General features: G+C 45.4%; 2 protein-coding genes across 5 annotated transcripts in view; one reads left to right on the top strand and one right to left on the bottom strand.

Annotated features, from left to right (window-relative positions):
• Positions 1-15,617, bottom strand: part of LOC308312198 (major facilitator superfamily domain-containing protein 6-A-like) — a 33,878-nt gene that overhangs the window by 2,206 nt on the left and 16,055 nt on the right. For all 4 annotated transcript variants that reach the window (XM_080794584.1, XM_080794583.1, XM_080794582.1 and 1 more), the window contains exons 8-13: positions 15,129-15,243; positions 8,189-8,286; positions 6,304-6,465; positions 4,538-4,636; positions 2,945-3,081; positions 1,485-1,634 (exon numbers count right to left, since the gene is read on the bottom strand). In XM_080794584.1, the coding sequence (XP_080650710.1) occupies positions 1,485-1,634; positions 2,945-3,081; positions 4,538-4,636; positions 6,304-6,465; positions 8,189-8,286; positions 15,129-15,243 (761 nt within the window). The remainder of the gene's footprint in view (positions 1-1,484; positions 1,635-2,944; positions 3,082-4,537; positions 4,637-6,303; positions 6,466-8,188; positions 8,287-15,128; positions 15,244-15,617) is intronic.
• On the top strand, positions 9,891-10,742 carry LOC308312202 (alpha-N-acetylgalactosaminide alpha-2,6-sialyltransferase 6-like; the record flags this gene model as incomplete). The annotated part of the gene is made up of 1 exon (XM_080794589.1): positions 9,891-10,742. One exon carries the CDS (start codon positions 9,891-9,893, stop codon positions 10,740-10,742), a length of 852 nt encoding a protein of 283 aa, XP_080650715.1.

The following is a 15,617-nucleotide window of genomic DNA, read 5'->3' on the forward strand; positions in this document are numbered from 1 at the left end:
AAACAATTGTGGACTCATGTAAACACATTCGGATTTAAGTTCATTCTGGTCTTTCTGTGCATGCTTGTTTTCATGTAATTGGTATGGCTATATTATGCTCTTGTTTTGCAATTAATTATAAGAAACTAGACATTTAATTTCACATCTCTGAGAGCAACCTCTCATAGGCTACAGGATACATCAAATATAAAGTAATATGGCATAAAAGTGTTTTTTTATTATTATTTTGTTTTACCTGAAATGTAGTGGAGTAGAAGTAAAAGTATTGGAAATTGGAAATACTCAAGTAAAGTAGAAATACCTCAAATTTTTACTTTAGTAGGGTACTAAAGTAAATGTACTTATGTATTTTAATTTTAATTTTTGTAATGTAATTTACTTTCAACCACTGGACGTAAACATATCCGCCCCGCCCCCTATCCAATCAGAAGCCTTCCCAGCCCCAAACCTGATGTGGAATGAAATAATGGGATTTAAAAGTATTGTCCATGTAAATACTCATTCGGAATGACCATTTCCCATGTAAACACGCAGCAAAAAACGTACTTCTGAATTAATTAATTCTGAAGTTTTCATTCTGAATGAAAAAGCCCTCATGTAACCGCAGCCAATGACTTCCATGAGAGGAGGAGAGGTGGTGGTGGAGTTAGTTGCTTTAGCAGACATTTTGAGGGTCCAATGGAGTTAAGAGGTTTTGTCCAAAGCACTTTTTACTACTTTCCATTGGTTCAGTATTTTCGAAACAACACACAGACATAAAGGGTGTTCAATAGCAATGATTTATGCCTAAAAAAAAATCTAAAACCTCAAAAATGGAGTTATGAGGTTTCCTCCTGACAGCAACAAGATTGTAATTATTGCGATGCTGGATCGCATTTAAACATTAAGGGTGCGTCCGATCACGTCCTAGGTGATTTGTGACTATTAATTGAATCTGTCCAAACATTGGAAGTGCTCGTTCGATGTCCCTCAATGTCCCTCATGCGTACCACCTGTTTTGAATTTGCACATAATGCAGGTTGTTTTACTGAAAACGAGTGCTTCCAAACTCTGATGGCCAGATGGCCGCGGTCTGCAGAAGGTCAACAGCAGACCTCTAAAGCCCACAACAGTCGCATCCGCGACAACATGTTTGCTTGTATATCAGCTATTCTTGGAGCGCAATACTGTTGCGCAATGAAGTATACTGTAAAAATGTCTCCCTAGGGTGCGCCTCACTAGCCAACACAGACAGACAGACAGACAGACAGAGTGAAGCGTCTCACCTTTCTTCAGGATGTCGAGAAGCAGTGAGACAGGCAGTGTTAGACAGTTAGTCAGGTACACGCCCACATTGATAGAATGCAGAACGCAAGGTAACATTTTTATTCAAATCTCAAAATGTATAACTAGCCTAGTGCTTTCATTAGGTAACTAATTAAAGAATTACTGTATCCGCACGCACAAACACACAGACAAGCGCACACACACACACACACACACACCTGCAGGGGTTGCGTCTCGGCGGGCGGCGGTGGCGTGTTCTTCCTGCTCATGGCGATGGTCTCTCGCAGCTTGAGCAGCGTGTAGGTCAGCGTAACCCAGGGGGCGCCACTGAGGCCCCACGCCGGTCGGCTCCACTCCTCCTGCTCCTCCTGGTGGCAGAGGGTTGTCATGACAGCGGTGTTGTTACTCCACTGCTTCCAAGTTCCAAAAACCACTGGCGGCATTTCTAACGCACTCACAGAACTGCATTAACCCATTTAGACCGAAATAAAATAAAAAAGTAATCCTGACAGTTTTCTGAAATACCTCATGTTTCTATATCAGTCGTGCTCAATAGTCATGTCATGTCAAGGACCCCAAAAATTATCTGTAATCGGCCACCGACCCCCATCTGAAAATATGTTGTTCCAGGGACCTCCCAGAAGCAAAGATTTTAGTTAAAAACGTTCGCTCTGAAAGAATATACATTCAAAGTTTTGTGCCGCATTTCACGATTTTTCAAAAATACCATATCTACAAGCTCATAGCTTGTAGATCCGCTATTTTTCAATAGCTAAAGCAGAACAGAATGCATAAAACACCAAAAGGGGTTCCCGCCCGAAATGGCTTAACACCCCGAGCGGCAAGGACAGAGTCCTCCGTTCAATCAATTAGTAACGCCCAGCGCTCAGGACGGAGATTGATCAAAGGATCATTTGGATTAATGATCAAAGTCGCGTTAGAATTAATGATACCTCCCGTTGTTGTCGATGCCGTTGTTGCCTCGGGAGTGTTTTGGCTACATTTAGCTACTTCAGCTACATCCGGGATAACATCCGGTCCGTCGCTAAATGTGCTCCGCTGCTATAAAACGCTGGGCGCTCTGATTTAATGGATTAAATAACCCCGGGCGTTTGGTGTGTTAATTAGGGCATTTGAACACCGATGCCTGTCAGTCACAATGTAAGACAGGGTCTCAATTTGTGGAACGCCTGAAAGGTCTTGGAAATGAGGGACTGTCCCACGCACTAGGTCACCCCAGAGCCATGTAATAGAAGAGTTACGATATTGAGGGGGCAGAAGCCGAGCGCTCGAGCTCTGTTCATGCAGCCTGAACTGAGACAAGCTGGAGTTGGAAATACATTGTTTTCAACGAGGGCGGCGCAAACAAGAGCTATTTTAAGCATGTGTGCAACATGACAACTGTTTTAAAGTATTGTACAGTAACAACTAACATCTCTGTAATGTTTATGTTGTACTATTACTACAAAAGAAAATTAAATAAAGGGATTTAAGATCATTAAAGCTGGGCTGTTGCCTGAGTCCAATGCATTTCTGTCTACTTCCGGTCCAGGACTTGACCCAGTTGGTTGTCGCCACGCTCAATGCGTAGTCTATGTAGGAGAGCCGCCATTGGACTGAAGCCCCATGAACTCTGTCTATATCTAAGGCACTAGGTCACCCTAGTCATACACGGTACCTGGTGTTTGGTTTTGACGGCCGGGACTGTTGGCCCTGCCCCTCCGCCTGAGCCCAGTGGGTTCTGGACCAAGTCTATGGTTGCTATGGGAACCGGACTGGATGGAACCGGAATGTTCTCAGCCAACATCTTGTCCTCTGAGAGACAGAGAGAGAGAGAGAGAGAGAGAGAGAGAGAGAGAGAGACAGAGACATGGAGAATGGGTCGAATGAGAATGACAGAATATGAATAATTGTACATTTTTGAGGGGTGCCAGCCCCTCCTATATCCAGCTATAGTGTAGAGCGAGCTCTTATCTCATACATCATCTCATTCTGGCCAATCACAATTTACCTCTTTTATCATCAATGTGTGTGTTTACACTGGCCTAGTGCACAGGCACACGCACGTGCACGCACACACAAAACTAGTCATAGGAAACGATGGCAAAACAATGTTTGTTTACGCAAACCCTCAAAGCTGGACATACCAAAACAGGTGTGTGTGTGTGTGTGTGTGTGTGTGTGTGTGTGTGTGTGCGTTAGAGGGCAGCACGGGTCCATAAAATTGGACCCTATCTGAAACGGGGCCGGTGATATCTGATTTTTTTTAATCCAAAGCGGCGCTGATCCGATATAGATATAGTTCTCTGCAATATTATATGCTTTAACATGACATGAGACTGCTCTCTATGAGCGACTGCACCCCGCCTCTATGACATGAGACTGCTCTCTATGAGCGACTGCACCCCGCCTCTTTAACATGAGACTGCTCTCTATGAGCGACTGCACCATGCCTCTTTAACATGACATGAGACTGCTCTCTATGAGCGACTGCACCCCGCCTCTCCAGACATGAGACTGCTCTCTATGAGCGACTGCACCCCGCCTCTCCAGACATGAGACTGCTCTGTATGAGCGACTGCACCCCGCCTCTCCAGACATGAGACTGCTCTCTATGAGCGACTGCACCATGCCTCTTTAACATGACATGAGACTGCTCTCTATGAGCGACTGCACCCCGCCTCTCCAGACATGAGACTGCTCTCTATGAGCGACTGCACCCCGCCTCTTTAACATGAGACTGCTCTCTATGAGCGACTGCACCCCGCCTCTCCAGACATGAGACTGCTCTCTATGAGCGACTGCACCCCGCCTCTCCAGACAGACTGCTCTCTATGAGCGACTGCACCCCGCCTCTATGACATGACATGACATGAGACTGCTCTCTATGAGCGACTGCACCCCGCCTCTCCAGACATGAGACTGCTCTCTATGAGCGACTGCACCCCGCCTCTCCAGACATGAGACTGCTCTCTATGAGCGACTGCACCCGCCTCTCCAGACAGTTGGGACAGGAGGGTTGCAAACTTGCAAAGCCTAATATTAGTGCATTTTCGCACACCGACATTCTTACCAGAGCCGTTGACAATCACAACAAAACTGTCCCACATTTTACCTCCGAGGTGGAAAGCCTGGTGACGCGAGGTTAGTCCCACATTGCTCGTTGCTTTGCGTCTGCCTCACTCGCTCGAGGGGGTCGCCATGATTGCATTAATATAGCCAGCTGTGTGTGTGTGTGTGTGTGTGTGTGTGTGTGTGTGTGTGAGAGCACCTCTCTCCTCTCTCTCTCCAACCAGACACTGGATGAAGGCGAAGATGAGCAGGATGAGCAGTGATGTCATCCCGATGCCTCGGAACGTCTCTGCTGCCCCTAGAGGTCACAGGGGTCAAACAGAGGTCAGGTCACACATTACAGCAGTGGTTCCGAAAGTGGGGTCCGGGGACCCACAGGGGTCCTTGAGGGAGTTCCAGGGGGTCCCTAGCTAAATGATAGTTTGGAACCAAATGGACCCTTATGGGTCTGTAACTCAGAGAGTGTACACTCTCAGAGTTAAATTAACATTGATTTTACAATATAAATTGGGGGTCCCAGAGATATAAATGCCATTAAATGGGGGTCTGTAGACTAATATGCATGTTAAACTGGGGGTCCTTGAAATCAAACCGGTTGAGAATCACTGCTAGAGCCGTAAACATCTTCTCTTATGGGGGGTCCCTGGTATATCTTTTCAAATGGGGGGTCCGCAGGGCTAATTAGTGTCTCATTCAGTGGATTTCTTTTCAGAATAAATAAAAACTGTGAGTGTAACTGTCAGTGGATTCTCTGGATAAAAAAGTGACTCCCGCAGGCAATTTAAAAATGTTATTATTTTTTATTTTGTAGTAAATGAAAATAACTGTAATTACTGTAACTAGTGAGTGTACGTAGTTACTTTCCACCACTGGGTTCATTGCAGAGAAACTGAGATACTGGCAGAAGTTCAACAACAATATCCACCACTAGAGGTCACTGTTGTGTCAGATTTAACCCATTTTGACCTGAGATCAGATTCTAAATATGTCTTCTAGTTACTTTATTGACACAAATGTATAAAACATTGGGTCCAAACAATAATAAAAAACCCATGAATCAAAAACTTTAAAGGGTACAATACATTAAAATATACAATACACAATACAGAATCCTTTTACAACAGGAGCTTTCTATTGCTCCACAAGTGACAGGCAGGCATGATGTAGCATTATGCAAAGTCTCTCTATTAGTGCCCACAAAGAGTGAGCTCAAATCTGTACCCTCATGTCCATATTTCTCTCTGATATCTTGTGTAAGGGGACACACCAGTATGTGCTGTTCGTTTTGTATACCAGTCTCACATTGGCAAAATGTGTCTACAACTCTACATCCTGACAGTTTGCTGATAAAGCTATGTTTCTATGTCAGTCGTTCTTCGAATTTTCATAAATAGCAGACCTACAAGCTCGAGCTTGTAGATCTAACAATGCACACTGAAAGGTGTTTCATTTCACAATCTCTTCAGGAATATTACAAAAATGTGTTAAAAGAAAGTATCAAAAGTATAAAAGATCATAACGCTGATTGGCCACATTATAAAACAAATATATATATATGATTTATTAATGTATGTTTTGTAATAATAATCTAAATTTTAAACTTTTAATAACTGTTAATACAGTGTTCAATCAAGTTGCTATACGGCAAGGAGTGCCGCGCTACGAAAATCTTGAAAATGTGGCGCAAATCCTTCAATAGGGGAGAAATCCTTCAATAGGGGAGGCCCCTGGAACAACATATATTCAGATGGAGTCGGCGGCCATTATTTGGGGGCCGGGCTCCTTGACATGAAATAGTTTGAGAACCACTGATATAGAAACATGAGGTTTTTCAGAAAACTGTCAGGATTTAGAAGGCATTTGTAGAATCGTCCGGTGGTTGCAGACTTTAGCGGCGTTTCTCCATCGGTTTTCCGTAAAACGCGCCAGTGTGCAACCACCTTAAATGGGTAAATAAATGCCTACCAAAGTAGTTGACGAAGACGCCTCCCACCATGGCTCCGCAGCCCCGCCCCAGACCCAGATGAAGACCCTGCAGTATGCCCTGGGCCGACGTCCTGAGGGCGGGAGGGACGGCCGCGCTGAGGTAGGAGATACAGGCGGCCCAGACCGAGGCGTGGGTTATACCTGTTGGGACGGATACACAGTCGCACGCACGCACGCACGCACGCACGCACACACACACCCCGACGTGTGAGTTATCCCTGGAGGACACAGGTGAATCAAAAAGACCTTATATATATATATATATACACACACACATAGTCACACATACATATGCGCCTTGTGTGTGTATGCATGTAATATAATATTGGGAATTGGGTCTCCTGGTTTTTCATCTTAAAACAATGGGTCCCCTGGAATAAAACGGTTTGGGAGCCACTGGGGGTAAAGGGTTAATGATTAGCAGAATAAAGAGACATTAAACTAACATCCTGTTCTGCATCACAGAGCACAGAGGAAATGGAGCGTTTGATTTGGTGATAAGAGAGTCTGAAAACAAACACACCCATTCTCCTTGTCCGCGCGCACACACACGCACACACACACACACACACACACACACACACACACACACACACGCACACTCCTGTCCTCAGCTGCCCTTTATACTGACTCAAAGCCAACCCCTCCACGCATGCACGCACACACACACACACACACACACACACACACACACACACTCACACAACCTCTATGTGTGCTTAGGGTGTGTTCTATCTAATTGTGTACCGCAAATAGCTGCTAATTTACTTGAAGAATATTTTAGTGAACCACACTTTTCTGCTGTAATACCTGTATCAAACATGTCATCATGACTCTCTCTGCCTGCACCTCTGATTCTGATTCAGACTTTCTTCTCAGTTTTAGTATAAGTACTTTTGAGTCTGTTTATGCGGTGGATAAGAGAATGCACTCTGCTTGGTTAAAATATACAACATACTCACGAGTAGAGATATGTCCCCATACTGCATATCGGTATCGGAAAAGTATCGGATCGGCCCTTATTTGGTCATTTCGGGTCATATCGGTAAATAAAATGTTGGGGCATGTGGAGTTTGCCCAAACTGCAAGTGCACATTTGAGTGAGGAGTCTGCTATAAACACAACATGAGATATTCAGCTAGATAGTTATAAACATTATTCCCGGTCGGTGGACTTCAAAGTAAGATCTTTTTTCTTTTTTTATCATCATACTATAATTCTAACAATGTCTGTCTGTCTGTCTGTCAGAAACACCGCCGTATCTCCTCATTTGCCTGCACCAATCACTCCTCCTTTTCACACAGGCATTGATATGGAGGTCTTAACGAAGCCCTTTTTTCGATTTGACACATTAATGATTAATAATGAATTTATTAGTGAATTAAAACGCACCCGGGCGCAGTACCCCCCGTGGCCACAAGGGGGGGGGGGGGGGGGGGGGGGGGGCAAATATCTCACAACGGGTAAGGGCTAGTTATAAATAATTTATAAATATTATTATCTGGTATCGGGATCGGATCGGAAACATCCCTACTCACAAGTAAAGTAATACAAACGGCTCAGCTGTAGCTAGTTGTTGTCGTAGTGTCAGCTAGCGAAGGCTGCGTGCGGATAGCTAGTGGAGCTATAGGGCCTAGGTGGCACTAAGGGTAGCAGAGTGGCAGAGTTGGCAGGAGGCAGCAAACTGAGCTCAGGACTGATCTGCAGGTTAGCGTGAGGGCCAAGCAGCATGGTATAGCTAGCAACCCCGTACTGCACTGTAGGACTGCAGCAAGCAAGACGGCCGCCAGGTGAACTACACCGGTGTGTGTGTGTGTGCATGCATGCGTACGTGTGTGAGTGTGTGTGTGTGTGCGCGTGTTACCTTGCAGTATTTCCATGGGCAGGACAATCCATGCGTTGGTCAGATAGGAGATGTACAGATACCGAGCTGTGTTGCACGCCAGGCCGATGTACAACACCCTGCACACATACGCACGCACGCACACAAAAAACAAAACATAATTACAATGCATTCTACAAAAATAAATACATCATCACAATAAGAATATAAGATTCCAGTCATGTGGTCAGCTGTGACCAGTTCAATAAATAAATAAATAAAAGCACACTTGAAAGATATACTTTATTTTGTGTGATATTTATAATGTTCCAGAATGATATTGATCGATACAAATTTTATTTTATTTTATTTAAGGAGGTTAGTTCTTGGAGTGTCACATGGACATGGCTGTTGACTATCACTTAAGGAGGTTAGTTCTTGGAGTGTCACATGGCTGTTGACTATCACTTAACAGCCCATGCGTACCACCCGTTTAGAATTATTTTGCACATAATGCAGGAGGGAGGTTGCTTTACTGATAACAAGTGCTTCCTTCCAAACTGATATGCTGGTTGGTGCCTTGCGTGGTTTCCGCCGCCATCAGTGTATGAATGTGTGTGTGAATGGGTGAATGTAATGCACAATCTATGTAAAGCGCCTTGGATAAAGGCGCTATTATAAATGCACCATTTACCACAGCCGATCCTTACAATGGTGGTCTGAGGAAGAATCCAAGAATCGCCTGGCGAGGCTTAGCTACACCCAAATACAGTGGCTTCATTCATTACTGTATGTGCTTTTCCCCCAAAAGAGTCAAAAGTGCAATATTTATATAGTATAATATTAAAATGTACTGTGAAAGTGAAAGTCACAAGCTTCTTTTTTCTTTCTTTGTAAAATTATAAAGGTATGAATATTGTGATTCTTTTTTTTTTTTAACATTTTGGTTTTTTTAAGGTTTTAAAGCTCTATATTCAGATAGTAATCACAGTGTGTTTGTTCAGTAACAATTCAAATCTCTGGGAGATCCGGCAAGAGGATTTGTGTTACCCATTCTGGGCGGGTATCCCTTTTGGGGTTTTAAGCATTATGTTATGCTTTAGCTATTGAAAAATAGCAGATCTACAAGCTCGTAGCGCGGCACTCGGTGCAACGCTACGAGCTTGTAGGTCTGCTATTTTTGAAAATGCGGCACAAATCTTTGAATATATTCTTTCAGAGCAAACGTTTTTAACTCAAATCTTTGCTTCTGAGGGGTTTCTGGAATAACATATTTTCAGATGGGGGTCGGTGGCCAATTACATATCATTTTTTGTTGCGGTCCAATAGTTTGAGCACCACTGATAAAGAAACACATTGCAGGTTTTTCTGAAAACCATCAAGATTTAGAAGACATTTTGTAGAATAGAACGTAGGTCTAAATGGGTTAAAGAATGTTCACTTTCAAGTGGAATTCGGTCACCGTGGTAAAAAAAACAAAACAGTCACACCCTTGTGAAGTGAGTGGTGCAACTCCATGTGGTGGTCCCCGGGGGGGGGGGGTCCCCGGAAGACCTGACGTCACTGTACTGACGACATCACAATAAATATACGTATTAAAATGTATATAGAGACAGAGTATATAATGGGTTGTGTATGGACCCCGTGTCGTTTGTCGAGATATCAATATATTTAGAAAACAGCTGGACTTAAAGCGCGTCATTTCGGAGATGGAGCACCGCTCGTCGCCCGAGAGACGTAAAAGATGCCAGAGAGGTTGATGAAACTGGGAGTCATCTTCTCCCTGCTGACGTGGACCCTCCTCATCCTCTGGCCCTCCTCCTCCTCCTACATGCGCGACTTATACGACGACGACGACCGCGGCGGTCGCCGCGCTCTCGGGGCGCGCGCCGTGATGCGCTGCCGCCACTGCGCCCTGGTGACCAGCTCGGGCAGCGTGCTGGGCAGCGGCGCCGGGGGGGAGATCGACGGCGCTGAGTGCGTGATCCGCATGAACGACGCGCCCACCGCGGGGTACGAGCGCGACGTGGGCACGCGCACCACCCTGAGGCTGCTGGGGCACCGCGCCATCCACAGGTTCGCCGCGCGGAACTGGGCCGAGCTGCTGGATGTCGGCCGGGTCCCCGCCAACGTGGTCTTCTGGGGACTCCCCTGGTACTCTCCCCTGGTGTACTCCCCCCTGATGGGGAGCTTCTGCAGGGTCTTCAAACGCTCCTCCAACTGTTTCAGGATCGGCAAGGACGCGGAGCGGGCCAAATTCGACGCCTTGTACCGGAAGGAGACGGGCATGGAGCACGTCGGCTTCGGATCGCAGAACTGGCTGACCACCGGCTTCATCGCCATGGCGATGGCCACGGAGAGCTGCGACCGCGTCACCGTGTACGGGATGGTCCCGCCCGACCACTGCGCCGCGCCGGACGCTCTGAGGAGGACGGCGTATCACTACTACCAGCCGCACGGACCCGCGGAGTGCGAGTTCTACCTGGAGCACGAGGCGGGTCTGCCGGGAGGGAGCCATCACTTCATCACGGAGAAGCGGGTGTTCGCCCGCTGGGCCCAGACCTATAACATCACGTTCGCTCACCCCTCCTGGTGAAAGGTCATAGTTGCCCAGCCCTGCTCTAGACTCTACAGCAGGGCTGGGCGACGATGGCGAGGGGCCGAGGGCCATGATATTTCCACACTCAGTACCAGAGGGCCACAGACAGCATTTTACTGTTGTAGCCGATCAGCTATTTTTGCTACTGTATATTGTAATTGAAAACCTGAATAATTATTTTGCTATTTTTTTAAATTGGCATCCTGAAAAGTAACTTTTTTTAATTGAATTTCAAATGCATTTAGTTATTAGGTATGTTAACTTTATGAACCATTAGTTATGTTAACTTTATGAACTGAAGTATGCCTGGTTTGCCTGTTGGGTGGTGATGGGTGGTGATCCACCTGAACTGAAGCCGCACCCACAGATGCAGTTGTATGATAAAGGGGGAGGGGTTAGGGGAGGGGCTGATAGTGTGATGTCACTATATTACCGTTTATTTCATTGGCCATGAAGAAACCCTAAATACAAAGTTAATACACCATTTCACATAGAAACGACACCAAAGTGTATTTTTTTGTTATCCCACGATTTTGTAACCCATTTTTCACCCCTGTGCCAATCATCTACTGTGATCCTGGGCTCTACACACCCTCCGCCAACCTGGGGAGAGCAACGGACTTAACTCATGCTCCCTTCATGCCTGAGTGTGTCAGACTGAGTGTTAGACCCCAAAGTGTCTAATGAAGTACTGTCACCTCATAGACACATGAAAAACTAGAAAAATACAAAAAATGTGGCAATCCATCTTCAACTAGCTTACGCATGTTGCATGATAATTACTTTTTATGTATGTATAGCCATGCCTTTTGTTCTTGCTTATTGTAAATCGCTCTGGATTAAGAGCATCTGCTAAATGCCTGAATTGTAAATTGTAATTGTATTCTTTATGACACCGGGTACTGTACTGTAAGTGAATCACGTTGGAGGGGACCCTTCTACACATCTGTAACAGTATGAGACAGAATCAAATCAAATGCATGGCCTATAATGTTGATGAAAAAACGTGTGTAGTCTAAAAGATGAATCAATTATATATAGTTTTTTAGAAATACACTAGAACTGCACTCTGTCGAGTGCCTACTTGCGCGTTGCACACTAGTAGGCCGTAAATGGCCTACTACTCTCTGTGTGAGCACACAGAGAGAAGTGCGTGGTGCGTCCTGCAGTCTGTCCTCTGCTGAAAGAGCTGCTTTGTTTTCTCTACACAGGCTAGACGGCCCAGCCCGTAAGCAGACACTGCGTTCGTGCGTGGTTTGTAAGAGCCCAATGTCCTCCAAATGTAGAATTTGAGAACCAGACAATGTGAGGAACATGTTCCTGATCCTCCTCACGAGAGAAAGTCGTTAATGGGTAAAAAAGCCAGCCACGCAGCCACCCACCCAGCCAGCCAGCCAGCCAGCCAGCCACACATAGCTCCGTAAGGGAGTGGTTGCACCACTTAAAAAAGGGTTTCTGTACGTGTGTACGACTGTACGTCTTTACGTACGTCTGTAATCCACGTAACTCGATAACCCGTTCGCCCTGCCGACTTCAAATTCGACACACGCGTGTTCCTCCCCCCACAGGGAGGGAGTGCAGCGTCCGTCGGATAGCCGGTTGTCCAGAACCGCCACAAAAGGGCATCTCCACACCCCAACAGTATATCTCCATATATGGAGCTTCTGGCATCTGCATAGACCCCATATTTGGGCATGCCCATCAAAGAACTCCATGTATGAGCATAAAAGGGACACAGACATAACTAGAACTGCACTAGAACTGTCGAGTGCCTACTTGCTTGTTGCACACAACAAGCAGAGCGTGCAAGTACTGTCGACCGCTACAAACTGTCAAATCTCAGCTTCTCTGTGAAAGAACGTTTGAAATATTGAATTGTTAGGTTTAGCTATTTGCTACGTACCTAGTTTTTGGAGGTAAAAAAGTAGTATTGTGAAGTATGGTAAAAGTTTCTATCTATAAAATAAATTGTGCCATATCAAGCACAAGTAGTCAAACGCATGAGTAAGAGCTTTCGATGGTGACGTATATGTCGATCAGTGTCGGGTGGATTAAAGGAAATGCCTCTATGTATATGTCATTTGTAAGTTGATTAGTGGTATACTGTGGTTACTTTGCGTATGCCCCATTTAATGCGTACGTATCGTAGCAGCATATGACGTCAGGGTATAACTGGTACAACTAGCTCTCAATGATGACATAATAAAGATTAGGATTAAAGGACCCAATGCCAGAGTGTAATTGGTTTTCGATGGTGACGTAATGACGATATGTTTTAGTGTCGGGAGGATTAAAGGTAATGCCCCTATGTATACATGTACAGTATGTAATCTGACACCACTGCCATATCAAGCAAAAGTCATTACGTCATACGCTGGCACGGCGCATACGCATCAAAAGGCGACATACGCATCGAAGCACTGGACGAAAACTATTACTTGCGCGCTCTGCTTGCGCAAGTAATAACTGGGCGCCGTGGGCGGGGCAAGCATTTCCACCTTGCATCGTTCCAAGTACAGTAGGACAGTGTCAAACGAGCACCAGTAAGCATGTAACGATACACTCAACTCACGATACGATACGTATCATGATATGATGTTCACAATATGATTTTTCACAATATTTTAAACACAACATTATTTTACAGACAAATTACCTAAAAATCTTTTTTTTAATGACCGACTCCCCCCAAGCTTTTTTCACAATTTTGATTTAACTACATTGCAAAAGTAGCATTACTTTTCATGTAAAATTACTGTGCAACAACTGTAAACATGCTTTCTTGTTTAGAACCTAGCTCGTGTAACATGTACGAAAAAGAATCACACCCGTGTGAAGTGAGGGGCGCTAATATACTAAAGTCTAATTTCCCCTTAAGCACAGCTCACAGATCTACAAGCTCACAGCACAGCTCACAGATATACAAGCCCACAGCACGTCATTGTGAAAAACGATGTCCTCAAGAGTAGTCATACAAACGTGTGTGTGTGTGTGTGTGTGTGTGTGTGTGTGTGAGTGTGCGTGCGTGCATGTGACATGCGTGCGTGCGTGCTTGCATGCGTGTGCGTGCTTGCATGCATGCGTGCGTGCGTGCGTGTGACATGCGTGCGTGCGTGTGACATGCGTGTGTGCGTGCATGCGTGCGTGTGACATGCGTGTGTGCGTGCATGCGTGCGTGCGTGCAAGACAACACCACAGTGTCAGATATCACCGCTCCCTGCCACAGCACAGCACACGTCACATAAGAAGCTCTCTGTTCTCTGTTTGACTTCAGAATAGAAGAGAAGCCCATTTTATACAATCAACACACGAGCATTAGAAACAGCTGAGCAACGTGCCGAGTAGGGCTGTGAACCTTTGGGTGTCCCACGATTCAATTCGATTCCGATTCGATTCAACTCGATTCTCAATCAATCGATTTTTTATTTTATTTCTTAGATTCAAAACGATTCTCTATTCAAAATGATTCAATACATAGGATTTCATCACAATCTACTCCAGCCAACTGAAGTAACTATACTAGAGTAACTTGAAAATGACTGAAGGCATGTTTACTGTGATTAGGGTAAGCTTACATTTCATATCACAAACACCATGTAGTGAAAACTCCTGTAACTGTAACCAGAGAAAAATCTAAAAAAAAATGGGCTGGCCTGCAGAAGTGGAGACGCTGTCCCATTTGGGTGGCGTGACATTTGTAGTCCCCGTGTGTCTCTATAGACATAAAGACTGTGATGACTCAAGGCGGAGTCTCTGACGTAGTTCACCCGGATCCATCTTGCTTCGGGACTACAGTACAGTATGTTCAATGGCAGCTTGACGGATTTACAAACGGGTTGGTTTATTACAAACGTCGTCAACATGGCTATGATTCAGGAGGCTTATCTGATTCATTTTGTTTTTTATATGAACGTCATATAATCATCTCTGACGTTTATAACAAACCAAACCGTTTGAAAAATTGGATAAAGATTGAGCAAGTTATTTAAAGAGTATACGATGCCCCACAGACACAATGTTATGCTGCCCCTCAGTAAGATGGCCGCCACGTATGTAGCAACGTATAACTCAGACTGAGTAGAGGTGTAGAGTGAGAGAGTCTACTCTAGTACAGTGCTGCTCAACCTTTTCATGCACTCATAATAATATTTTAACTGTGGACCCAGGACGGAGGTAGAGATTGAAAGCCTATTGCCTAACGAGCCATGCTACGAGCTGGCTGCTGGAATGCTTGAGTCTACTAGATTATAACACGCCCAACTCATGTAGAAGAAAAGGAAAAACCCTGCCCAGTAAGGGGAGGAGAAGCCTCTCCCTTCCCTCCCAATCCCCTCCCAGTATTTCTTACAGGAATAGCTGAGGGCTGATTGGTCATTCTCTTACCTGATGTGTCCGACCAGCTCGATGAACTTGTGGCTGGTGAAGTAGGCAGCCAGCTCTGACACGTGGCTGAGCACCGAACACACTCCAAACAGCGTGGTGGTCCCTTTCAGGTCCTCTGGTGGTGAGAAGGAGGGGGAGGAGGAGGAGAAGGAGGAGGAGGGGGACAGTGGTGAGGAGGGGGAGGAGGATGGGGACGAGGAGGAGGAGGAGGAGGAGGAGGAGGGGGACGGTGGTGAGGAGGGGGAGGAGGAGGAGGAGGAGGAGGAGGATGGGGACGGTGGTGATGAAACAAGTAAGTAAGTCAGAGAGGCTTGTAAGTATCAGCCAGCAGGGTTCATCCGTAAGTGAGGGGCGCTAATATATTAAAGTCTTAACTCATGTTGATATGGTGATGTAATGGTGATGTAAAACAAACGGTGCCAACACAAACATTAAACGCCATTAACAATGAAGAGACAATATATGACGTAATAAGGTGCATTATGACGT

This window comes from Protomyctophum bolini (genome assembly GCF_963924005.1).
Source record: "Protomyctophum bolini genome assembly, contig: SCAFFOLD_57, whole genome shotgun sequence".
In the NCBI taxonomy this organism is placed as follows: Eukaryota; Metazoa; Chordata; class Actinopteri; order Myctophiformes; family Myctophidae; genus Protomyctophum; species Protomyctophum bolini.